The 25,329-nt window shown below is 35.5% G+C and overlaps 5 protein-coding genes and 1 pseudogene across 11 annotated transcripts; 4 read left to right on the top strand and 2 right to left on the bottom strand.

Annotated features, from left to right (window-relative positions):
* Positions 1 to 15: 15 nt before the first annotated feature.
* LOC109066649 (leucine-rich repeat-containing protein 31-like) lies at positions 16 to 5,232 on the top strand. Its single transcript, XM_042751732.1, is given in 12 exon segments — positions 16 to 149; positions 308 to 389; positions 905 to 1,120; positions 1,193 to 1,339; positions 1,432 to 1,599; positions 2,231 to 2,401; positions 3,276 to 3,443; positions 3,630 to 3,797; positions 3,868 to 4,032; positions 4,130 to 4,176; positions 4,179 to 4,299; positions 4,410 to 5,232. Coding segments are annotated over 11 exon segments (1,734 nt in total). The 5' UTR covers positions 16 to 149; positions 308 to 376; the 3' UTR covers positions 4,760 to 5,232.
* A 515-nt stretch (positions 5,233 to 5,747) lies between these two features.
* LOC109066648 lies at positions 5,748 to 8,278 on the bottom strand (annotated as a pseudogene).
* A 924-nt stretch (positions 8,279 to 9,202) lies between these two features.
* Positions 9,203 to 16,617, bottom strand: mynn (myoneurin). Of its 4 annotated transcripts, XM_042751764.1 has the most exons (10): positions 16,495 to 16,601; positions 15,968 to 16,009; positions 15,626 to 15,696; positions 15,406 to 15,521; positions 12,694 to 14,090; positions 11,889 to 12,048; positions 11,170 to 11,348; positions 10,966 to 11,049; positions 10,782 to 10,868; positions 9,203 to 10,172 (listed from the first exon to the last, which is right to left on the bottom strand). In XM_042751764.1, exons 4-10 carry the CDS (start codon positions 15,411 to 15,413, stop codon positions 9,778 to 9,780), a joined length of 2,310 nt encoding a protein of 769 aa, XP_042607698.1. In that variant the 5' UTR covers positions 15,414 to 15,521; positions 15,626 to 15,696; positions 15,968 to 16,009; positions 16,495 to 16,601; the 3' UTR covers positions 9,203 to 9,777. The 4 variants fall into 4 exon arrangements, with proteins under 4 accessions (XP_042607698.1, XP_042607695.1, XP_042607696.1 ...); XM_042751761.1 differs by having other exon boundaries at positions 15,406 to 15,696; positions 16,495 to 16,617; XM_042751762.1 differs by lacking the exon at positions 16,495 to 16,601 and adding an exon at positions 16,153 to 16,263 and having other exon boundaries at positions 15,406 to 15,696.
* Positions 16,482 to 19,866, top strand: apodb (apolipoprotein Db). 4 transcript variants are annotated; one of them, XM_042751766.1, is made up of 6 exons: positions 16,482 to 16,715; positions 17,627 to 17,698; positions 18,628 to 18,767; positions 18,972 to 19,093; positions 19,181 to 19,266; positions 19,382 to 19,866. In XM_042751766.1, the coding sequence occupies exons 3-6, from the start codon at positions 18,651 to 18,653 to the stop codon at positions 19,615 to 19,617; spliced, it is 561 nt and encodes a 186-aa protein (XP_042607700.1). In that variant the 5' UTR covers positions 16,482 to 16,715; positions 17,627 to 17,698; positions 18,628 to 18,650; the 3' UTR covers positions 19,618 to 19,866. The 4 variants fall into 4 exon arrangements, with proteins under 4 accessions (XP_042607700.1, XP_042607702.1, XP_042607701.1 ...); XM_042751768.1 differs by having other exon boundaries at positions 18,621 to 18,766; positions 18,971 to 19,093; XM_042751767.1 differs by lacking the exon at positions 16,482 to 16,715 and adding an exon at positions 17,030 to 17,203 and having other exon boundaries at positions 18,621 to 18,766; positions 18,971 to 19,093.
* A 265-nt stretch (positions 19,867 to 20,131) lies between these two features.
* otos (otospiralin) lies at positions 20,132 to 21,641 on the top strand. The gene is made up of 4 exons (XM_019083698.2): positions 20,132 to 20,258; positions 20,433 to 20,499; positions 20,880 to 20,903; positions 21,179 to 21,641. Exons 2-4 carry the CDS (start codon positions 20,436 to 20,438, stop codon positions 21,364 to 21,366), a joined length of 276 nt encoding a protein of 91 aa, XP_018939243.1. The 5' UTR covers positions 20,132 to 20,258; positions 20,433 to 20,435; the 3' UTR covers positions 21,367 to 21,641.
* Positions 21,642 to 22,181: 540 nt separating this feature from the next.
* On the top strand, positions 22,182 to 24,529 carry cops9 (COP9 signalosome subunit 9). The gene is made up of 3 exons (XM_042751991.1): positions 22,182 to 22,387; positions 22,789 to 22,861; positions 24,382 to 24,529. The coding sequence occupies exons 1-3, from the start codon at positions 22,325 to 22,327 to the stop codon at positions 24,417 to 24,419; spliced, it is 174 nt and encodes a 57-aa protein (XP_042607925.1). The 5' UTR covers positions 22,182 to 22,324; the 3' UTR covers positions 24,420 to 24,529.
* The last annotated feature ends 800 nt before the right edge of the window (positions 24,530 to 25,329 follow it).

Below are 25,329 nucleotides of genomic sequence, written 5' to 3'. Positions count from 1 at the left end.
CAGTGTTTTTATAAAGCCAAAGTTCAGCCTAACTTCCGGGATCCGGTATGAATGAGATGAATGTGACAGGTGTAAATACGGACTGAAAATGCCCAAAATCATCGCGCACTGATGAATGCATATGTAAAAGATTTAAGAAACATTTCAAGGTAGGAACAGCTCGAGGCATTCAACAATTTTGACTGAATGGTTTTAAAACAGGTTTTGCTGCAACGATGAGCAGGATATGAGAAAGCAAACAAATACCGTAGCTGTCTTTCGTGCTGTTTTAAATATTAATGTATTAATATGAATGTATTATTTTCAGATTGAAAAAGGACACAATAATCATACATAAATTACCTACAGATAAGCCGAGATCTTCTTTTAAGAAGCAATGGATTCAACAGGTATGTAATCGTCAATGTCTGGTCATATTGAACCCTAAAATATGAAATTATACTTGTTTTATACCCCTTGTAAAACTCTTTTTAAAAAATTATCTTAAAGTTAAACAATTTAACCATATCTCATAATTGTTAAATGCAAATATACATTAACGTTTATGTAAAAGATTATATAAACTATATTAAATAATATTTACATACATTATATAGTCTTTGCTGAAAAAAAAAAACAAAAGTGAAACATCAAAAAAATGATAGTTGTTCTGAAAACATATATATATATATATATATATATATATAGATATATATATATATATATATATATATATATATATATATATATATATAATTTTTCTGCAAAATATAGTATCTTTTTTATAAATTTTGTATGACATTAAAACAAATACATTTTCTCAAAAGTCACCATTTATGCAATTATGCAACACTAAATAATTTATTAATTTAATAATGAATAAATTTGGAGTCAACTATTAATCCATTTTTGTCATCACATGCAGAGTCTACCAAAGGGAAGGAGAGTGTTCAGAAAAGATCTCCTCTGGATCTGATTATGAACCAGCTCCGAAGGAAAGCCTCTTTCACAGAGAGGAAGAAACCGGCTGTGGGCCGCTTCTTCCGCCCATCAGAGAGCAGTGACAAGAGAAACGTAGGCATCCCTGAAGTGAAAGAATCAGAGGCCAGCGAAGGAAAGGAAAATAATGAGCCTGGGAAAGGTGGGCATTAGATGTTTTTGGAAGACTTGACTTAATGCAAATATAGATTAACAAACGCTCATTTTCCTTTAGAGATCAAAGACACAGATGATGAGACTGGCTCTCTTGTGGGATGGGGTCGGGTGAAGCAGTTTGTCCAGAAGCTTGGGAAAACCCCTCACAGTCAGAATCTGAGCCTGAGCCACTGTGATCTGACAGCTACAGATGTGGTGGAACTAGGTGGGTGTTGTGACGTGCCGTTTTCCCCACAGTACAATAACAAGACCGTACATGTGTCAGGATCTCCAATTATTGTTTTGACATTACCTCAGCCACGTTACTGCCATTTCTGGCTCAGCTGGAGGTGATGGACCTGTCCTGGAATGATTTGGTTGGAGGCTCCCTGAAGGCACTTACTATCCATCTGCAGCACGTGGGGAAACTGAGAGTGCTGAAGCTGTGTAGCTGCAGATTAACAGATCAAGACCTTACTGCTCTTGGTACAGGAAGTATTCATTTATCATTATGACTTAAAAGGATAGTTCACTCAAAAATGAAAATTCTGTCATCATTTACTCACGATGTCATTACAAACATGTAGGCCTATGACATTCTTTCTTCTGCGGAATACATTTTGAAGGATGTTGGTAACCTATTGACATCTATTATTTTTTCATAATACAATGGAATCCAATGGGAACTGAAACTCAGTGGAACTCGTACAAATGAAAGACAATGGGAAGGTTGAATACAAAAGAAGATATTTTGAAGAATGTTGATGAGCAAATAGATTCAGGTCCTATTGACTTCCATTGTATGGTTAAAAAATTTAACGGAAGTCAATGGGAACCAAAACTCTTTGGTTACCAACATTTTTCAAAATATCTTCTTTGTGTTCTGCTGAAGAAAGACAGATTCATACAAGTTTGAAATGACATGAATGATGAAAGTAATTTTTGGATTTTAGGTCAGATTAGTTTTAAAAGACCTCACAAAAATGCTAAAAAAGGCTACATTTAGCTCACACATGAGCTAAAAAGCTAAATGTAGACACATATTTCTTTAGAAAATCATATAAATTCAACCTGAATACTTGAAATTGGTCTTGTTTCTCTTAAAATGATATTCCAGGTGAAGCTCTTGACTGCATTCCTCTAATAGAGGTGCTAGATTTGTCCTGGAATCTTGGCGTTGGCGCAGGAAATTTCAGACACTTAACAGAACACCTCCAACCTCAAAGCACACTGAAGGAACTCCGCCTGGTGGACTGTCAGCTCTCTGAGACAGACATTACAGCTCTGAGTAAGACATGTCTTGTATAAAACTCATATAATGATGGTAATTGGAATAGAACCTCCAACTATCCCCCTGAAGGATTTCATATGACATTGAAGACTATATTACTTATACATACTTTGATGAAATACAACATCAGTAAAAACTTCTGCTTGAGTAGAGATTTGTATTTACACATAAGACTAATGAGAATTTGGGGGGATATGTGCACAATGACAAAATAATTTATTTTCTATATTTATTTGAATATTTTTTAAATATTTATTTTATGCAAAATATAATTGATTACTTTTAGGTTAAGCTATCTCAGACATATTCTTGGCAGGTTTCTAATACCATTTATTATTCCTCCAGCTCAAAATGCTTATTTAAAGAGTAAGGGGTCTAATGTCAGGTCAGATAAGAGATTATTATGACATCATTATGAACTATTAGGAATCAGCGCAGTCAAACTGAGGAACATATTAGTCACAGTTCTTGGCTCATTTTGAGTCGGACTAGACAGATTAAGTGATTTGTTAACTTGAGACTTGCTCTGACTGGATCATTGATGCAATCAGTAGTTGATTTCACAAATAAACCACTAAAACAGGTTTGTGAACCCGAACGGTTAAATTAGTTCATTAAAAAGTCAAGATTCTTTCCTTTAAAATTACTATGAATGGCATGTTTTGTTTCTAAAATGTAAAAAAAATCCAGTTTACCCCCCAAAATCAGACACAGACTCTTAAAAATGTACTAAGATACAGTAACAAAGTAAAAATACTTTAGTCCACCACTGCGTTTGAGTTGAGCTTTAGGTCATTCAGAATAAGCCTATAATGAGCTGTGAATGGTTATTCATCATTTGTCTTTAAAAAGCAATAATGTTTTTCTACAGGTGAGGCTCTGCCCATGTTGTCTAGTTTGGAGGAGTTAGATCTGTCCAATAACAAACTGTCAATCAAGGGAATGGAGAACTTCACCTCCTCTCTAGGCTCAACTCCACGACTGAAGACCCTAAAACTGAGCATGTGTGGACTCAGTAAAGACAGCCTCAGTGTTCTGGGTATAAAAGCAATGATAAAACCATTAGACCATGACTTTCCCTTAAAAAGTCGAGTTCCCCTAACAAGCACACACATTTTATTATATACCAGGAAGCTCCAAATTCAGACTCCGATGTCAGTAAGTAACCATTTCAGTTACAATAATATAATACAATAATATAATTTGTTTTGTGAAATGTTAAAAGGACAGGCACTCAGGTTCATCCCTGCGCTAGAGCACATCGATCTGTCATGTAATAAGGAAGCAGGTGGAGGTCTCACCACACTGACCACTAACCTAGTTCTTCTCCCACACTTGAGATGTTTGGACATGCATCTGTGCTGTTTAACAAAGGAAGATGTGTTGGCTTTAGGTAAGACACGTTGTCACTGTTGATTTAAAGTTGAAGTTTTTTGTATTGTTATTCTAACTTGCCTTCTCAGTCCAGGTAGCTCCATCTCTCAAAGACCTCAGAGAGCTGGATTTGTCGTTTAATAAAAGTGTTGGAGATACACTCCCGAATCTTCTGCAAACCCTCCCTCTTTCTCAGATAACCAAACTTCCACTGAACAACTGTGCTTTGAGCACACATGCATGCAATGCTCTTGGTATGAAACCAATACAGTTTCAAAAAACATTAAACTTGATTTGTTTTAAATGATGAGATTTTGAAAAAAAAATAAAAAATGTGTGTGTGTTTCAAAGCTACCGCAATGCAGATTATAAAAGATTTTGAGGGTGTGATTGTTTTTGATGGAACGTGTGTGTGGGAGAATATGTGAGAATTTTTCTGGAGCCTTTGCAGCCTGATTGCAAACTACAGGAACTCAGACTGAGTAGCTGCAATTTAACCACTGAAGATGTGCTACATCTAGGTCAGTTCTGGTTAAAGAACATTCAATTATTACATTAAGGCTAAGTAAGGTTCCACACTGCTTTAAACATCCATCTTATAAGACTTTTGCAAACTGTTGTAATCTTGCAGAATCTGCTTGCCAGCGTGGAGCTCTGTCCCATCTGAAGCAGCTGGATTTGTCTTATAATGGCAGCGTCGGGGATGGTGGTTGGATGTCTCTTTTTGAGAAGGCTGCTGCTCTAAAGGGACTGGAGGAGCTAGATGTCAGCCTGCGACCTTCTGCACCCCTCTCCGTGTCTCCCTGGCTGCCCGCCTTGTTGAAGGCCCTTCCGCAGCTCTCGTCCCTCACCCGTCTGTCTCTGCAGCACTGGGCTCTGAGTTTAGCTGAGAGAGAGAAGCTGGAAAAAATTCTTAGCAAGAAGAATGTCATCATGGAATGTGACAGGCTGGCCACGCCAACACCAAATGCTGCAAGTTAATAAAAGCATTTCAACCGCTTTAATAATTATGGCTTTCCAAGGTACTGAAGTGGCAAATTAAGATGTTACTGAGAATGTGATGACTGAAAGGCATTCAACCATTACGTACCACTACGTCCTATGACCCATAATTTTTAAACATGTATTTTTAAATTTTTATATCACACAAATGATCGTATAAAAAGAGGATTTTTTTATTATAAATTTAAAGCATGGGAACTAAAAATTAAACTTGTTAGTATAGGGTTACAGTAGGGTGACCATACATCCTCTTTCCCAGACATGTTTTAACCAAGATTTCTAAAATGTCCTGGTTTTATCATAATCTTTATCATTATTAACTTAGATCTGCGTGAAGATTCATAAATATTCATTTTTGGATTGAATATCCCTTTAAAGGTTTAGTTCACCCCAAAATGAAAATTCTGTCATTAAGTTCTAAACCTGTAAGACCTTCATTCATCTTCAGAACACAAATTAAGATATTTTTGAAGGAATCCAAGAGCTCTCTGACCCTCCATAGACAGCAATGATATTACCACGATCAACGCACAGAAATGTAGCAAGGACATCATTAAAATAGTCCATGTGACATCATTGGTTCAACTGTAATTTTATGAAGCTACTAGAATACTTTTTGTGTGCAAAGAAACCAATAATAACATAATTTATTCACCAACTCTCTCCACGAGTTACCGTCTTCCGCCATTTTGGAGAGTACCGCAGAACGTAATAAACGTAATGAGCGCTGTTTATTGCGTTCTACTGAATGTAAACAATGCTGATTGCGCACAGAAAGTATTCTCGTAGATTCATAAAATGACATGATGTCACATGGACTATTTTAATGATGTCCTCGCTACGTTTCTGTGCGTTGATCGTGGTAATATCATTGGGTCAGAGAGCTCTTGGATTCCTTCAAAAATATCTTAATTTGTGTTCCGAAGATGAACAAAGGTCTTACGGGTTTGGAACGACATGAGGCCATGAGTATTTAATGACATCATTTTTATTTTTGGGTTAACTATCCCTTTAAGTGTTGATTGTTTGCACTACAGTAGTGATTACGAGTATTTAGATTTACACGTTTCATTATTTTATTCGTTTGCTTCCCTTCTCATTTACATTAAACAAAAAGATTGTTTTAGACTGAAATTGCTAAATCAAAGTCTCTCTGACTTTTATCTGTCCTGCCAAAACTGTTGGAAAATTTGCATGTGACACCCAGTACAGCAAAGACTAAGTGTCAGAGCAATTCATTTACATAAATGACGTGTTTTTCGACAGCATGGCAGCCTGTGACATTTCTAAACACTGGACACGTGGGCAAAAAGGCTGTAATCAAAAACACTAACTTTGTGATTAATTATAATAAATACAAATGTAACCAACTGTGCTGTGGATTATTTTGCTTGCCAGCAACTGAAAACGTTCAACAACAAAAAGTCACAATCAAGTTTAGTCTAAATGTGTCTTATTCTAAAGCAGCAACATGCACTTTTGGACAAAATCATGAATGTGAGTCTGGGTGGATCTGCAGAGCCAATGAACCTGATGCCATCAGGGCCAGAGCTGAATTACTTGAGTCTCCATATTCCCCATATCTGGACGTCCAATAGTAATGCCTGCATAAACCATGAGACACTTCTGCTAGGAAAACATGATCGTCCACCTCATAGGGAGAAACATCTGTGTGCTCCTCCAACAGCCGCCCACTGCTTATGAGCTGAGAGAAAGCCTGATTATACATGCAGAGAGAACATCAAGACATTTTAATGACCTTTCGTACAGAAGTTGAACACTGTACTTGATCATTTAGAGATTTGTGGAATCTCACCATGCAAACTGGCTCCTCAAGTTTGTTCCCCAAGATGTATAAATGTGTGAGACAGGAATTCACTTTGATTGCCTCATTGAAGGACTTAGGACCTTCCTTTCCAATGTTGTTGTTGGTAACACAATCTAGAAGGCAAAAATTATGACATAAGCTGGTCAGCACATACAAAGGATATAGTTTCATGTGTAAACTTAAGATTTAATAGTGTTGTTTTATAAGTAAATTACACTAACGCTATGCATTTGCTGTGTGGCAGCTTGATATCTTCACTTAGATACACTGCACTATCGTCTTCAATGCGATTGGAAGACAGATCTAAAATCTCCAAAGTGGGATTTTGTTTCAAAACCTCTGATAAGCATTTGGCTCCATCCCGTGTAATTCTGTTACAGTTAAAAAATACAGAACTGATCATTTCTCTTATGACTATCTTATAGTCATATAATAGTCATTTCATAACTGATGAACTTTACAGTTACTGAACTGAACTAAATCAACAATTAACACAAACAAATTTAAGCTGAATAATGTTACTATTGTCTTTGTACAGCTGCTTTGCAGCAGAATTCGAATTCGTCTCATATTTGATAAAATTTGCATCACTGGTTTTGTTAATTTCCTCTTTATTACTCTGAAGCTGCTTTGAAACAATCTGTATTGTATAAAGCACTATATAAATGAAGGTGACTTGACTTGAAGGTGACCTCATGTCTGAGTCGCCCTGTGCCATACAATGATAGTGGAAAGACATGGTCGCGTTTCGCTTTCATTGTATGAAAAAAAAAGGCTATTCTGCTATAAAAACTCCTTTTATTCTGTGGAAAGCAAAAGGAAGTCATACAGTTTTCAAAAGAAATGAGGGTGAGTAAACAATAACAGAATTGTCTTTTTTATGTGGACCATCCCTTTAGGATCATGAATTAAACAGTTATGTAAGTGAGTGTATACCAGCGAAGATCCAAGTAGAGTAGAGAGACGTTTAACTTCAGTGCTTCACCAGTATCAGTCATGTCATGTTTTCCCAAGTGCAGCTCCCTGAGTGTCTTATTCACCACCAGCATCTGTGCCATATGGACTCTTGTTTCCTCCTATCATGTAAGTTAAGATTACTTTTAACCACTTAAACAAGACTTATAACAAAAAAACTATAATGAAGTATGTATTTCAAAGCAGTTTTCTTGAAAACATACCTGAAGACTGAAAAGAAGAGGTCAAATAGCATTAATAGCACAGATTTTTCTGTTGTTCTTAAGGATGATGGCAAACGCTATTACACTTTGTGTAGCCTAGTAAAAAAAACTACTTTCATTCAAATGTAAATTACCTTTATTTTGTGCTTATATTTATGTAACAAACTCACCAAATCACAGTCTGAGATGTCTATTTCTTCGAAAGTAGAGATGATCTGCAACATAGCAGCCGGTTGCATGGCACCTTTTGTTTCCAGTCTTATTTCCTGTCATTCTGAGCATCTTCAGACTTTTATTTTTCTGTGAAATTAACAAAGTACATGGTAAAATTGTGATAAATATTGGCATTAATGTAACACCTATAATTCATGTACAGATGGATTTTAACATTGATTCTAAATGTGAATTAGCCACACTTACGTGCAAACTTTTTGCTATCCCTTCTGCCTCAATGTTATTACACATCAGATCAAGAGACTTAAGGGACTCACTCTACTGTTAAAATTACAATATTACAAAAGTCTGACATGCTAGAAAGTGTTAGTAGTATGCTTAAAAATATGTGTGAAAAGATGTGAAACACTCTGATATGTAGCCTACCTGAATGAGATCTAAACCGGCAATGGATTTTTACTTTCAGTTCACTATAAAATCATAGTTTAAACGTACTTGATTCAGGTATAGGCTACAATAAACTTGTATTTGGAGGCTGCTGAACCTCAACGCATACAGATAAATGTGGATTCTGAAGGTCCTCTATGTTTCACGCTTTATGTTGCTAGGTAACAGAGCCACGCAGCATAGAACAGTCTTGACAGAACGCATCTGCGCAATGACGACATCTTCTGGTCGGCTGCGCTTCTTTTGACGGCGGTTATGACGTAAGTATAAAAATAAAACATATAGAAACGTGGTTAAAGAAACACAACAAACTAAGTCGTTGAGAAACATACCTATTGAATCGTTCACTGATTATTTTCTTTATGAATGTATTACACAAGTACGCAACATATGGATGTGTTATATTCAGATATTTAAAATGTAGGGGAAAAAATACAATATTCACATTTTGGAGGAAAGGCCTTGAAATTATTATTGGACCTACAATAATATAAAGCTTAAAAATTATTGTATATTTAACACTCTTAAAATTAAGTCAGTGTAAATAAAAGTACAATAAAAAGTTACAATCGTTCCTTTGAAACTAGAATGAATGTTTTTATAAGTTTCATCATTTTTATTTTTTTAATTTAATTAGTTTAATGGTTTTTTAAAATTAAAATAATTGTATTAATATCATAATATTAAACTACAAGAAGTAATTTTGAGGAGAACTGAGGAAAATATGCCCACGTTCTTCACCAGATTCATTCTGTGAATGCATTACTCAAAAATATATATCAACCACAACAAATATTCAGACGTGAGATGATTTATTATAAAAGTTTCCCAGTTTGTTAGAGGATCCAAATGATTTCACATCATATATGAAATTGTTCAGAGACCGGGTCATATAACATTATAAGTATTTACATGTCAAACTTCTAAAAGACAAACGTATAGTTCAAAATATCAGAATGACCAAGTCAGTTGTAATGTATAGCCACAATGACCTTTCAATTAAATAGAAACGTATTTTTAAACGAACCAAAATGCATTTTTAAGCACAGCTTTTATATTACATCTAAACGTAAGTTTGGCCTTCCCTTCATTTCAGAAAATACTTAATGCCTTTAATGATCCAGATTCTGCTCTGAATGTGACAGTACATTTAATTAAGAAAAAAGCAAGTGAGGAGAAGCCCCACATATTCACACAATAGCTTTGTATAACTGATATCTGCTAAGAGTTCATCATTCAAACGCTGAGAAAACAAGTTATCTGAAGGGATGTTTGTGACAAGATGCTTCCGCACTGGCGAGACCGAATCCTAACCTCAGTCGTCACTTAATGGAGAAAATACATTTAAAATGGAAGTAAAAGCTGGTATTTTAATCAATGGTCTGAACGATGACAATCTGTGTGTGCTCCATCTCAGCAGTTCCTGGGATTTCGTACTGTTCCACTACATAGCTCACTTGCTCGCCAGATTCTCCGTGTTGGAAGAGAACGGGTGCCTCGGACGATTCTGCGTGCTGGAAGATCATGGAGGGCTCTGTGCCGTCTGCATGCTGTATGATCATCTGAGGCTCTGCTGACTGCTGGATAATAAGTGAGGTTTCCGGGGGCAAAATTGGCAACGGGGGCTCCATCTGAATTTCATGGTCTTGGGAATCGACGAGGGCGGAGCGCACGCGAGCAATCAGGCCCTGGTGGTCAATGGGGATGTTGAGAGGACACTGCGTTGGGTCAGTTTTCAAAGGAGCCTGCTCTTGGCCTGGAAGAGCTAAAAAAAGTATGTTTTAAAATAGATATTTAGATGGATGGATGGATCAACTAAGTTGTAAATATACAACTGGTAAAACTTTGTGCTGCTTAATATTTGTTGTGTAAACCGTGATACATTTTTTTAAGCTTCTTCGATGAATAGAGAAGTTCAAAAGAACAGCATTTCTTTGAAACAGAAATGTTTTGTAACTGAATAAAAGTATTTCTTAGTTATTCCAAACTTTTGAATGATGGTGTATCAAGGTTTCCACAAAAATATTAAGCAGCACTGTTATCAACATTGATAATAAGACATTTTTTGACCAGCAAATGAGGATATTAAAATGATTTCTGAAGGATCATGTGACACCAAGGACTGGAGTAATGATGCTGAAAACTCAGCTTTGCCAGCAGAGGAACAAATTGTTTAAAACAATATTAATATACATAACAGTTCTTTTAAATTGGAATAATGCGTCATGATATTACGGTTTACACTGCATTTTTGATTAAATAAATGCAGCCTTGGTGAACATAAGACTTCTTTCAAAAACATTTTTAAAAAAATCATAACATTTTCAAACTAATAGTTTAGTAATAAACAAACAAAAACATTAAAATAGCACACCGTTATGCTTCAAAATGCTGTGTTTCTTCAAGCTATATATGTCTGAAAACATGTTCCCACACAGGTTACACCTCACTTTTCTGGAGCCTACAGGCAAAAGGACACAGAAAAATATGTATTTGCACATATCCTTGCAGTTTCCATTTTGAAAACTGGAAAGCTTTCATTTATTAACTAAATTTACCATTGTGGATGTCCATATGTTTTCGAAGTTCACCAGCAGTTATGCAAGGTTTTCCGCAATCCAAGCATATATATGGGGTCACACCTAAAATTGAAGGCAAAAAAATAATAAAAATGATTTAACACAGACTTCATGTGCCATAGGTATGTTACGAAATCGCTACAGAAAAGGTTATAAGCTTTAATGAATGCATCACAAACCCACCGGTGTGTTTCCTGGTGTGAGCGATGAGAGAGCTGGACACAGCGAATGCCATGCCGCAGGTGTCGCAGATGTAGGGTTTCTCCCCCGTGTGTCGGCGCTTGTGGTACATCAGAGTACTGGCCTGTGTGAAGCGCTTCCCACATTCTCCACACTCATACGGCTTCTCACCGCTGTGCTTCCTTAATGCAAGTTAATGAAAATGTTAATTCTCCTAATTTATTATTGGTATTTTATAGCTCTTTTAATTGGAAAACAACAATTACAGTATACTGACCTATACAAAAACATGATTTGTATGTTAAAGTGTCCAAAAATAGATATGGACAGCCAGTCTTTACATATTAATAACAGTAATAAGAATAAACATAATCCACATTAAAACAATCAATCATTAGACTAAAACAAAACATTCATTATAAATATTTTCCAATAATTGCCATCATCATTTATAGTATTACTAAATATAACATTTAATTTAATATTAAAGAACAAAGTGTGAACTTTAAAAAATATCTGTTACTACAATGTACTATCTCTAAAAATAATAATGATAATAATTAAGAATAATATTAAAAATACTGAGAAATAGGGATGTTTTTGGGAAGCAGACCAGATTTGAATCAATACCCTACTGGGAGCACAACCATATACATGTGTAATTTTTTTACAATTTTATGAGATTTCATTTGAATATTGTGCATGAATTGCACTACGCATACCTTATGTGAATTTTCAGATTACTAGAAGTGGCGAAAGCTGCTCCACAGAAATCACATTTATGTGGCTTTTCTTCTCCGTGATGCATGCGGCAGTGATAGACCAGCTGACATTTCTGAGCAAAACGTGCCTCACAAGATGTACAATTGAAGGGCTTCTCTCCTAAAAACGAATCACTCTACATAAAGTTATCCTATAAGCAAAATTAGGCAATGTACACGACAGTTCAAAAGTTTGATGTTCAAAAGATTTTCAGCACGAATGCATTAAATTGATGAAAAGTGACAGGAAATACATGTAATATCACAAAATGATTTCTATTTCTATTTATTATATTCTATTTAACAAAGAGTTGTAAAAAAAAGAAGTTTTCACAAAAATATTAAGCAGCACATTGTCGTTCAACATAATATTATAATGATAATAATGTTTCTCGAGCAGCAAATCAGCATAATAGATTCATTTCTTAAGGATACTTAACACTGGAGTAAAGGTGCTGAAAATTCAGCTTAACCATCACAGGAATAAATTATATTTTGCAATATATAAAAATAGAAAACAGTTATTTTATATGGTAATAATATTAAATTTTTGCTGCATTTTTTATCTAATCAATTCAGCCTTTTTTCAGCATAAGAGACAGAAACATAAATAAAAAAACTTTTGAACAGTAGTGTGTGATTAACAAACATTATGGACATTTCATACTATAGTTCCACTTTTTTGTCATCTATGGAATGAAAGACAAATTCATTCAAGTGAATGAGTATATTAATGCAGTGTACCTTCTATATTCGAGAGTCATACCTGTGTGTATGCGCATGTGGGTCTTCAGCTGGTTGCCCTGTCTGAAGGAGCGGGTACAGAGCTGGCACTGATAGGGTTTGAGGCCCTTGTGTATGCGCATGTGTCTGCGCAGGCTGCTCATCTCTGAGAAGAGGTTCCCACAGACGTTACAAATAGGCCTGTGTTTGTCCTGCAAGGGCTTCACTTCCTCTTCTCCAGCCCAGTCCTCATTGTCATTGGCAAATTCTTCATCCTCTACATCATCTTCGTCCTCGTTACTCGCTTGACTTTCTTTGAGCTTTCTACTCAAGCTTCTCTTTCTGTTGCTGGTGCGGACCTTCTTGGCAGGATTTGACTCGGAATCCTCTGTACCTTGAGATGAGCCTTCTTCAGTGTGTTTCTCAGTGTCTTGGTTTGTTTCTCCAGTAGCTTCTTCTCCACTGTTCTCTGTTGGATTTGAAAATTCAGGTGCCTCGGAAGAAAGAGGTTTGGATCGAGGTCTTCCTCTTTTACGGCCAGTCCCTTCGTTCTCTTTCGTCTTTGCAGGTTCGGAGCCGTCTTCTGCGTTTGTAGTTTGGTTCTCAGTGGTTAACGGCTTAGTCCGTGGTCTTCCTCTCCCTCGTTTTAAAGGAACTCCGTCTGGGTTTTCCAAATCTGTCTTCACCTGTTGATCATCTGCCTCACCAGCATTCACTGAATCTTCTTCAACAACTTCTGTTTCTTGGGTCTCTCCTTGTTCTTCATCTCCATTGTCTCCTTCTGCACCAGATGATAGGGGTCTATTTCGTGGACATCCTTTTTTGTCAGCAGAGCTCTCCTCTTCTTGATGCTTGGTTGCTTCAGACTCATCTTTAGCATTTCCAGAACCCTCTCTGTCAGTGGACAGCGGTCTAACCCGTGGACGACCTCTTGGTCTTCCGGTTCCTCTCCCTACTGAGCTGCTATTTGGGCTCATGGTTTGCTGCGCTGGAGATTGTTCAGTTGAATCAGAAGTCAACGGCCTTACCCGCGGGCGACCTCTCGGTCTCCCCCGACCTCTTCCTCTGCCTCTGTGAGCAGTTATGGTCTCACTCTCAACATCATCCTCATAGAGCCTAGTTTTGGGTTTCCTCCCTCTCTTGCTGCCGCTCCTCTGCGGTGTCTGTTCGCTGGACGACTGGGCTTCATCCATCGAGGCGGGATCATCCTGTAACCCATCTTCTTTGTTTTCCCTCAACCGCTCCCATTCTTCCACCTCCGTGATTGGCTCTAAAGGTTCGTAGTCGTCTGGGCTCAAGGGGGAACGTGGATCTTCGTACTCCGCTTGTCTTGTGGGCGAGCCACCAAATTTGATATCATCTTGAGTTAGTGTACAACGAGCCACAACCTCGGGCATCCCAAGATAAGATGCAGCTTTCTGAACGCTTTCAATTTCTTCTCTGTGGAAAACAAAGAACAGGAATTTATAATTTACAGTTATAACTATATGAACTGTATGCATTATATAAACATATATTAGTTTTAATCAATAAAGGTAATGTTTTAGCCAAAATAACATTTAGCAGGTTAAATAGTTCATAGAACAGTAAAAATGAAATAGATTGTGGTTTAGTAAAACTAAAAATTCCTATTCACTACTGGAAAAAATATCAATAACTTTATAAAACTAATTTTTCAATGACTTCCATGATTTCCGGTGTATGCAAATTTCCAGTGCTGTTATTTTTTTTTTAATTCATTTATGTTATATTCATTATGAGTTATTCTCTATGATACTTTTATTATTATTCCATATTATATTCATATTACTGTCTCTCATTAACTATGTACTGACGTATAATTCAACTATGCCCTTTTATTATGGTCAATTCCATTTAAACTCCATATTTCATTGATGTAATTTTTCTTTAATAATAATAAATAAATACATTTTGTATTCTTTTTTTCGTGGTACTAAGTGTTCTTTTCCAAGTGCTGGTATTTGAAGATTGCGAAGCTCTGCTGTTTCTGCTAGAACGATGTAAAACCACAACCCATGTCTCTATTTTTATCTGACTTCTACCTACTGCCTTTCAAAGGTCATTTCAACGTGACCTCGCTTTGACTTCAAGTAATTTATTTGGAGAAAAACATGTGCCCAGATGTATGAGACAAAATGGGTAAATTCCTTTGATGTCTATCGATCAGATATAAACATCTTGAGATGTTCTAAGAGGATGTAAATCTCTACTATTTATATTATTCCAATTTCAGACAGCTTCTCCTTTTCCTCTGCTCACAATACATGCTCCAAATGCCTTTGTCTTTTGACGATTATTATACTTTGATTTTAGATGACTCTCTTAGAATTTTAGCAGAATATACTCAGTTTGGATTTTTGTATTCATTTTTCTTTCATTTAAATTCTTTTTTTTAAATCATGGATTTTTTTATTCAGGTAAATAATTATGTTAAATATGTATATATATATATATATATATATATATTTACATTTAATATATGTTTGAAAAATAATTAAAAATTAATAAATATCATTAAGGGAAAAAAATCCAAAACTTTTAAAATGATACATTTTAAAAATATTTTTTAAATTATTTTTCAGGGCTTAAAATTATTTACATACTAAAATTTTATATTTTAAAAATACTTTCAGGCTTTAAATATTTTCAGGCTTTATTGGAACAGTACATAATCATAGATAACACTACATATAGATAACAATAAATGTAAAGAATTATATTCCCATGAACTCACCTGTCCATACTCAAGTCACCAGTGTAAATATAAGTTAGTAGTTTTTCAAACACAGCCCCGCTCACCAACTCTGGGTCCAAAGTTATGGTGGCATTCTCCTTTCCGGCATCAATAGACTGCGTAGAGAAATACTCGCTAAAGGCTGCCAGAACATTATGGTGTGCATTATATTGAGACTGTCCTATTACTACTGTGCAGTCACACAGAAAGCTTCTCTCACGTTGCCTCTTCAGCTGCTCCAGAAGAAACTCACTGTGAGTGATATGTGGCATGACGTGGAAGAGGAGCAACCTGGAATGTCAAGAACATCTTATAACACCAGCCACTATTGAACATCTTAGAGATTCTGCAGAAATTATGTCATTATTTATTTGTATTGCATCCTCTTTCCATATAATGAAAGTGGTAAGTTCTAATAATAGAAGTTTGGAACAACATAATGGTGCGCAACATGAATAACTGATTAAATAATTTCCATTTTGAGTGAACTAGACCTATAATGACTCTATTTTACATGCAATCATTTTGTAAGAAATAAACAAAATAACAATAATTCACTTACCGCACGTAAATTTAGGTTAGGTTTAGACCACACCCAAAAAACCTGTTTAAATGAAACAGACATACATGTAAAAATAAAGAACCTGTGCACATATAAATTAACCAATAACTCAAAATAAAATTAGCGACAGTTCAGACTGGACAACATCAGTTAAGGAAAATAAAAGTTCCCGCCCATTAACTTACTCAAAAGTTAACTGCAATAACGAGCTTGCTAACAAACTATCACCTTTAAACCCACTCAAAATAATTTAATGCACCCAATATTTACACTCGCAAATATGCACAAAAAATAGCTAAATGCATTGTTTTCTGAATGGATGCAGATAGTATTGTTTATAATTTTGACATGCAAAACAAAGGGCTCTTATTTCGAAAATGCTCGATCCGGTAGAGCGCGAGCCGCAACTCACAGGCTCGCTCTGCATATTACAAACACGTCACCGAGTCGTGCGATTATTATTTAAATTAGGTGATTAATAAATATAAAGTTAAATTCGAATTTTTTAATAAAAATTCAGGTCTCACGTTATTTCGACAGTGGATTAAAATCTCTTTGCTTTGACGGCCATTTTCGAGGTCTTCAAGACGGGATTTGGTTGGTGATGTCATGTCCTCCCGTCTGAATTCTTTCCGGTGTTTGAACCAAAATGACAGCTGTGACCATTAGGTGGAGCCAAACACGCAAACTATGTACAGAATGCACACGAATGTCCAGAAACTGGTGCATTCAAGGACCAGAGTGTAAAGTACATGAGTAACTCTAGCTTACTTCATTGCTAAACATAACTGTTGTTTTGGGAATGTGTACTTTTGAAACTAATTGTAGGTACTTTTATTCAATTACAACTGAAAGGCAAAAGTCATACATTTTCATGTGAACCTTTTCCCCTTTTTCATCCCAGATTTAACAGACAGTGACATCCATCCACAATTAATTTATCCTTGTGAAGAGTTCTCACCAATCACAATATTTGATTTCAGATATTAAGTTATTTATTTAATTATTGGATGGTCGATGAGGAATAATCTTTATTTCTACTGGGTCTTTTCTACAGATTATAGTTACCAAACAATTCTAAACATCTTCTATTGGACTTTTCACCCTCAATCCCATATTAAAAAAGACATTAAACCAAGGTTAAGAGTTGCGTGAAAAGATCTTTAGTAAATTTAGCTTGAATCATGGGCCAAAACTACAAGCAACATGTCCACACATGGGCAGTTAATTACTAAGGTATGTATTTAATCTTACTTAAGAATCAAATTTGCATAACAATATTAGTAAATAATATTTGTTTAATGATAAACAACTGACTACCATGGTTACCTAAATCCCTTTAAATGGTTATGTCACTGTCAGTTGTTTACTGGTCTCAAGAATGGCATAATTTAGTGTCTGGCCACAGCCCATGGGAAAGTCTGATTGCCAGTTTTATGAATAAAATCTGCTGAAAATAATCTTAATAAATAACTCATTGTAAGTGTTTTAATACAAAAGGTCTGGGCAAATGGAGGACAATAGACACACAATCTACTTAACACGCACACCTTGTCACTGCAGTACTGCTCCCATGATATCTATTTACAAAAATCAGCTGCTTCTTGTTACAACACAATCTGAGTGTGTCATGATGAGCGTCTCCTCCTCTCTTGTCAGCACACAGTTACTGGACCAGCACACACACAACACCTTCAGCTCTGCACTTAACAAGAAGTTAATCTGAAACAGGTATTGATTTACTTTGCATTGTTATCAAGTCTGTTTTGTGCTATTATATTTAATCATAATTCTATAAGTGATCATTTTCTGTGTATACTTGTATTGTGTATTCAATGTATTGTGTAACTGTAATGTTAGGTGTAAAATTTTGGTCTAAAAAATGTACTGCCTTAAAAACGGAAAAAATAGCTTATACTTCTCAGCTTTGATAACTTCTACTAAAACAGTAATTATTTTTTTTTCCAGCAAACTGGATTATATGCAGTTTAATTATTTAACAAATGTATTACGGTGAATAAGTTCATATAGACTATAATTGTGTCCTTATATTGTCCTTTTAACTGTATCATGTTTTAGCATTAAAAGAAAAACATTACATTTATCAGAAAACATAATTTCATCAGTAAGTGATATTCAAAAATTTCATAACATCACAGTTTCATAACATACCTAACGTGCACGTGTACGCCAGTGATTTGTGGTGATCGTAGGCAAACAGGTCCAACAGGTCTGACAGCTTCTGATCAACAAAAAATCCTGACATTCAAAACAAAAGACATCTCACAAACCCACCATTCTACATTACACTTTAAGTGAATGTCGGGTCCATTCATGCAGAGAGAGACATGATAACATAGTTAGAACACAGTTGAATGAAAAAAGTCTCCAGACATGTTTTTAAAAGAACTTGACATGCTTAAAAAAAAAAAAAAGTACCCTAGGAAAAAACATATCTTTAACAGATGTAGCATAGTGTAATGAAAAATACTTTTTTACTTTTTAAAGTTTGCTGTTTCCACACAATGAAATGCAAAGCTGGATTCGTTCTGTGTGAACAGTCTCTAATTCTAATTAGACAATGCAATTTACAAATATCCATGTAACTTTGTGACATATTGTCATGACATGAAAATGACTAATGCATCTTGAGCTCACAGCTGAGACAGCAGCTCTTGACAGGATGAAGGCCGTGATTGTGTTGCTCGTACCTCTACTGCTTCCCTTGGTCTCTGCTCAGACATTTCGTTGGGGCCCCTGCCCAACACCAATGGTCCAGCCAAACTTTGAATTAAACAAGGTAGGATTATGTAAATATATAGAATTTAAAGATGATCAGCCCCCAAAATTGTCATTATTTACTCACACTAATGTCTTTCTAAATCCAAATGCTGTTATTTTGTTTGGTTTGGAATGGCATGAGGGTGAAAAAATTATAATTTTTGGGGTAAGTATGCCTTTAATAGTGTACAGTGAACTTATATGAGATTTACCGTTCACTCCGTACCTTGGAAAGTGGTATGAGATCGAAAAGCTCCCAGCATCCTTTGAGAAAGGCAAGTGCATTGAGGCAAACTACGTGCTAAGACCTGACAACACTGTCCAAGTTGTCAATGTTCAGACATAGTGAGTAATCAAATCTTTTGACTGAAATAGAACTTGTTTTGTCACCATCATTTATCCATAACTAAACTGTGTGTTTATATAAAACAGTAAAGGAAAAATAAGGAAAGCAGAGGGCACAGCAATCACTGAGGACCCGAGGGAGCCAGCCAAGCTTGGAGTCAGTTTCTCCTACTGTAAGTTCATGAATGTGTGTGTTCAAACAACACATTTCTAGAACATTCAAATCTCTTTTTTCGAAAGATTTCTTTTGTTAATTCACTGTCTGCTGCTTTTTTTTTATATATGCAGTCACTCCATACGCACCATACTGGGTGCTGTCTACTGACTACAACAGCATTGCGCTTGTTTATTCATGCACTGATGTTCTCCGGCTCTTCCATGTGGACTATGCCTGGATCCTGTCACGCTCACGCATTCTGCCCGCGGAGGCCATCTACCATGCCAAAGAGATCTTCTCACGTGACAACATCGACGTCAGCAAAATGCTTCCCACAGATCAGCAAGGATGCGATAGTCCTCTTTAAACAGTGAAGACTGAAATATATATTTTTGGTATCTATCACTATTATGGGTGAAAACGGTTTAAGTTATCATTATAAAATTACTCTTGCATAAAACTGTTTGAACCCAGCCAGCACATAATATAGTCTAATGTGTATACTTATGCTGTACATCTTAAAAAATAATCAATAAAATGCATTATCCTTTACTTGTTAAGATTTTGTTTATGGAGCATTCCTGAGACATTATTTTATTAAACAGGTGTTTATTTTATAAATATAATGTAGTACTATCTGTTCTGCACACTGTGACATTGGTCCACAAGATTGTGTTTTCTATGCCTTTCTGAATGTTTTATGTCAATACAAATGTGTTCAGATTTCTATTGGAATATTAATGAATTAAAATGGAATTACGTTCTTGAAATCTAAGTAATGGTATTTTTTATTTTATTTTTATGGTTGTATGGAATGATGCATAAACCAGCTTGATTTGAAATATCATACACAGCCCTGAGGTGGGTTTTAGTGATGTAGATCTAGTTTGGGAGGGGACAAAATATTCCTGAACCTTGGGTTCAGTCTGTGCAGAACCTGTGAGACACGACATCTGTTTAGATCTCAGAAACGAACGGATCACTTGTATAATCACCGCTGCAAAGGAGGTAATGTTCATTTCCAAAACAATTAACAATATACATAACTTGTTATGTGACCTAATTATGAAAAGTAAGTTATGTGGGATGCATGCAATATAGCTAACAGTTTACCTGCTTTTTCAAGCTTGCTTAAATTCACCTTAAATTTTCATTTTTAAAAGTATCTTTTTTTATTTCCAGGAAATGATGAAGTGGAGTATTGTTTTGGGGGTTTTCTTGCTATGTTTTCTTGCTAATAATCTCAGCGGTAAGCAGTGTATATTACTTATATTACTAATACTATCATTGGGCACAAAAACTATATTTCAAGATGTTCAGAATATGAAAATCGCTGTATTTTATGGTAAATATTTCTGTATCATAGGAGAAAAGAGGTTATTGTTTGTCAGATAAACAAACGCGAATATTTTATGAAAGTAAAACATTTTTGTTAATATCATAAACATTAAAGATTTGAGCCGTGTTCATCAGGACAAGTGTGCACATAGTTAGGAATAATATTTGTGGAGGAAACTCACACATTTCTTGAATCCCTTGGGAGATCCTCAGTTCTCATGCATGAATCAGCTCTTTGTGAGGGAGGATTTCAGATTTCATTCACTTTTCTTCTACTCTCTCCTTCCACAGGTGCCAGATTCATTCCTGAAGGGGGTAAACAGACTATTTACCATTTTGTTTACACACCTTTAGCCAGTATATATTAATAGTAGTATTTCAAAATCCTAAATGCAAAATGAGGCTTTTATTAGAACAAATAACTGAACTCTTGGTGCTGGTTTTATAAATATATTCACTGAATTGTCATGTTTGCCTGAGGACACAAAGAGGCACATTTAGACATAACTTCTGCAGTTACCCATCAGGAATTCTGGAATGCAGAAACTCAGCAGGAATACACAAGCTCTATTTTTCTCTCTCAAATCTAGTGCCCTATGAACGGCCCCCGGCTGTGCCCTACTGGTCTTATTCCACCTCAGATTTCTGGAACTATGTGGAATACTTCCGCAACATTGGGGCCTACGACCAGATCAATGAAATGGCCAGAACGTTCTTCGCCCATCAGCATCTTGGAGACACGCTGGGTTATGAAGTGGCAGAGCAACATGAACACTAAGTGCATGTTATTAGTTCATCACTGATAGTTTAGTTTGTGTTATTAGAAACTAATGATAATTTACTAAATATAACTAAACACCATTTATAGCCCTATAATAATGAGTTCTTTGCTGTATCCTTAAATGTATTAGTACTAATAAAAAAAAAGCATGTAGGAATTACAGTTAATGTTTCATTGTAGTGTGATTAACAGCTTCAGAGTGCATGATTGTGATGTATTATGCTGTTGCAAATATAAGAAATAAAACAATAAAGTGTCATACTGATGAACAGAAAATGTTTAAATGCCATCCCTGCAATAAACCGGAGGACCAGTTCTCCAACCGAGCCAGTGGGACCCGGTTACATTTTGATGTAACACCACTAGTGGATGTGAAGCCTAATACTATTCCTAGAATCGATTCCTTCGAACAGTTCAAAGTAAAGAACCGGTTCATAGCGGCTTACGACATCAAGTGGTCCTGGCGACTGTCGTGGTATTCATGCTTTAAACAGCCAAACAAACCCATGTTTAATGCCATCTTATTATTATTATTAAATTATTTTTGTGTTTAGGTAATTAATTAGAGTTGTTTTTATGTGTAGTTGCAGCCATGATTCAGCTCATTTTAAAATATCTTTTTAAATCAATTAAAACATATTAAGTCCTTCAGAAATACATTTTGCATTCATGTGCAGCTCGGATGAACACGTGATGGGAGTACGTTTCATTTATATTTTCTGCTATTTGGCCAAAATAATTTCAGAAAGCGCATCCTTCAAATCGGGTGGGAAAACAGGTTCATTTAAAAAGATTCGACTCAAAAGAACAATTCATTCACGAATCGGACTTCGCGAATCGACACAGCACCGGAAACAGAGGGAAGCGTCTGTTTTGGTGAACGTGACAGTGAGCGGAAAAATACATAATTTTAACATTTATTTACCGCTGACTTTTAAGTACTCGCGCTGAAGTTATGAAGCCAGCAGTGGATGAAATGTTTCCCGAGGGAGCTGGTCCGTATGTGGACCTGGATGAGGTCGGTGTTTACACATGTTTCTGTAAGATGGTCTGATTAGCCATTTAAAAGCTTGTATCTTTAAGTTTACATACACTTATAAATATCATATACATGTAAACGAACATATTTATGTATAAGTTCAAGTAAATTTGTATAAACCACAGCGCAACTTAACTTTCCACTGTAACGGTAGCTATTAATCTTCCTTCTATACAGTACAAAAGCGCATTTTTCGCAAATGCATATGTTAACCCAATAGTATTTATTCAGTAAATGTTTAGTAAATATGTATGGCGTAATATTTGTTCTAAAACAGTATGCCTTTGTTCGCTTAATGTAACTGAGAGAGTAAATGTCTAAAGGGGTGTTGAGTTATTATAACGGGGCTGTAGTGATGCTGTAGTGCTGTGTGTTGACAGGCAGGGGGCAGCACTGGACTTCTGATGGATCTGGCCGCCAATGAGAAGGCCGTACATTCAGACTTTTTCAACGGTGAGACTCACAGAGTTATTTGATGCTGTAGTGGACGCAGTACATCGATCAGTTACTTTCCTTGACCTTTCCAATGGTTTGTCATTACTGGTGACTACATTTTAATGAAAATTCTGAGGAAATATTTAAATTTGTATATACAGATAAAATACTTCAAAGAGCAAAACATGGCAATTTCATTTCATAGGCCTGGAAATGCCCATTTTTAAATTCTATGTTGAAATTATGGAATAACTGGAATAAATAAGAATTTCAATAAAGTCTATAATGCTCATTATTTTAATGCATTTTAAAATGTAATTTATTTCTGTGATGGCGAAGCTGAATTTTCTTTTTGCTGATTTGCTGCTCAAGAAACATTTATTATTATTAACAACGTTGAAAACAGTAGAAGCATCCAGTTCAGCAGTTTAAAACCGCTTCATATTTTTGTGGAAACCGTCATACATTTTTGAGATTCTTTGATGAATAGAAACCTCAAAGAAAAATTCAATGAAAATATTCTGTAGATTATAAATGTCTTTATTGTAACTTTTGAATTGATTGCATTTTTGCTTAAAAGTATTGATTTCCACAAAAATATGCAGCAGCACAACTGTTAAGCAACGATTTGAGCAGCAAATCAGCATATTAGAATGATTTCCTGAGAATCATGTGACACTGAAGTAATGATGCTAAAAAAATTCTGCTTTGCATCATTGGATTAAATTACATTTTATAATGCATTCAAATAAATAGTTATTATTTTACAGTGTTTTTGATCGAATAAATACAGCCTTGGTGAGCATAAGAGACTTAAAAACATAAAAAATATGATTTATTCCAAACTTTTGACTGTCAGTATGTGTACACACACACACACACACACACATATTTTAAATTTTTTTTGACTATCTATCTATCTATCTATCTATCTATCTATATATATATATATATATATATATATATATATATATATAACTTTTGACTGTCAGTATGTGTACACACACACACACACACACACATATATCTATCTATCTATATATAAAAATGCAAAATTATTTTTTCAATTTTTTTTTCTGACTCTACAATTTTCTTTACACTTTTCCGCCTCCTCTATATAGCGATAGTAAAGGTAGTTTGAGCTTGGCACAGGATGACCTAAAAACAGGCAGTAAAGACTAAAGGAGGTATGAAGCTGAGCCCATGTAAAGCACTTTTATTGGGCTTCATTGGCTCCAGCGCAGCAGGTCTTCCCTCTTTAGAGGCTCTGTATCCATCTGCAGCGCTTGAAGTAGCTGAACACGTGTCATTCAGGGGGCCCTTTTGAAAGGTTCATGGAAAATAACCCAGAGACCTCGATAAGAGCTCATACCCTCATTTTACTGAGAACAGCATGTTTTAGATAAGGTATTTGTTCAAATTATTATTTAAAAAAAAAGCTCTTCTACATATTCTGGTTTATTTTACTATATCAAAAGTACTGTATGTATAGGCAAAAAAAAAGTCCTAACTTTTTATGCTTCTTTTTTTCTCCACAGATTTTGAAGACCTGTTTGATGATGATGATATTCAGTGATGAAGAGGACAGATGGGATTTCTCCATTGTATAAAATGTTGTACATTTAAGTGTTTTTCTTTATTCACTTTCAACTCTCAGTTGAATAATAAACTTTTGTGCAATACAAAGTCTTCCTTTTTCCAGATGTTTCCACATTTAAAAAAACCTCCAGACATTCCGAGTCAAAAGTTGGAATTATTATAAACATTGTTCCCTAGGCTGAAATCTGTTTCTAGCCCTGATTGTAGGTTTTTGCACATTCCTGAACACCTGTAAGGGTGCATAATTACATGTGCAATCCACTTTTAACATAAAACACAGATGTTTTACACTCTGACATTGACATAAAAATATTTTTTTCTCCAAGATATATCTGAACAGACATCATAATCTGTTATCATTCATGTCAGATAATTTAAAAAAGCATACATTTATTCCTAATCTGTACGGCTGCATCACAAACAGGGTTTTAATTGTGAATGATCACTTGTAATGCCATTCTGCGCAGTTAATTGTTGGATGATAGATTTTGCTGGTGCTTGGCAGATGTGCGTATAATATAATTCCCAATAAAGGTTTTGCCCTGTTTGCTGCAGTTGAGGGTTCAGTGCATTAACTTTGACACAATATCCACTAGATTTGTTTAATCTCCGTTATTCTGTTAGTTGAAGATAACAAGCACCGTCACTTGAATTTACAGGGTCCGGACAAAACTTTTATGGGCACGTCCTCCCCCATTTCCAGCTGTTGATGGCAACCCTGAAGTTGTGTTATTATATGGACTTAAAGGTAACCTGCAAGCATACTCAACTTAAAGAAACTTCTTCCAAACAAATGGAAATTTGCTGAACGTACTCACTCTCAGGTCATCCAAGATTTATATGAGTTTGTTCCTCATTTTGGATCAGATTTGGAGTATTTTAGTGTT

The sequence above is a fragment of the Cyprinus carpio genome, chromosome B24, assembly GCF_018340385.1.
Source record: "Cyprinus carpio isolate SPL01 chromosome B24, ASM1834038v1, whole genome shotgun sequence".
Taxonomy (NCBI): Eukaryota; Metazoa; Chordata; class Actinopteri; order Cypriniformes; family Cyprinidae; genus Cyprinus; species Cyprinus carpio.
The sequence above is the reverse complement of the archived record's forward strand: the minus strand, read 5'-3'. Positions and strand labels throughout refer to the sequence as shown.

Bases quoted from the DNA above. Each gene is read 5' to 3' on its own strand.
- mynn (XM_042751761.1), bottom strand. From the start codon at position 15,677: ATGCCACATATCACTCACAGTGAGTTTCTTCTGGAGCAGCTGAAGAGG. The intron at 14,091-15,405 runs GTGAGTTCATGG...TGTTTTCCACAG, and splicing joins GGTGACTTGAGTATGGACAG to AGAAGAAATTGAAAGCGTTC. The intron at 12,049-12,693 runs GTATGACTCTCG...ATTCGTTTTTAG, and splicing joins CCACATGCGCATACACACAG to GAGAGAAGCCCTTCAATTGT.
- apodb (XM_042751766.1), top strand. From the start codon at position 18,651: ATGAAGGCCGTGATTGTGTTGCTCGTACCTCTACTGCTTCCCTTGGTC. The intron at 19,094-19,180 runs GTGAGTAATCAA...TATATAAAACAG, and splicing joins GTTGTCAATGTTCAGACATA to TAAAGGAAAAATAAGGAAAG. The intron at 19,267-19,381 runs GTAAGTTCATGA...TTATATATGCAG, and splicing joins TGGAGTCAGTTTCTCCTACT to TCACTCCATACGCACCATAC.
- otos (XM_019083698.2), top strand. From the start codon at position 20,436: ATGATGAAGTGGAGTATTGTTTTGGGGGTTTTCTTGCTATGTTTTCTT. The intron at 20,500-20,879 runs GTAAGCAGTGTA...CTCCTTCCACAG, and splicing joins TCTTGCTAATAATCTCAGCG to GTGCCAGATTCATTCCTGAA. The intron at 20,904-21,178 runs GTAAACAGACTA...TCTCAAATCTAG, and splicing joins CAGATTCATTCCTGAAGGGG to TGCCCTATGAACGGCCCCCG.
- cops9 (XM_042751991.1), top strand. From the start codon at position 22,325: ATGAAGCCAGCAGTGGATGAAATGTTTCCCGAGGGAGCTGGTCCGTAT. The intron at 22,388-22,788 runs GTCGGTGTTTAC...GTGTGTTGACAG, and splicing joins CGTATGTGGACCTGGATGAG to GCAGGGGGCAGCACTGGACT. The intron at 22,862-24,381 runs GTGAGACTCACA...TTTTCTCCACAG, and splicing joins ACATTCAGACTTTTTCAACG to ATTTTGAAGACCTGTTTGAT.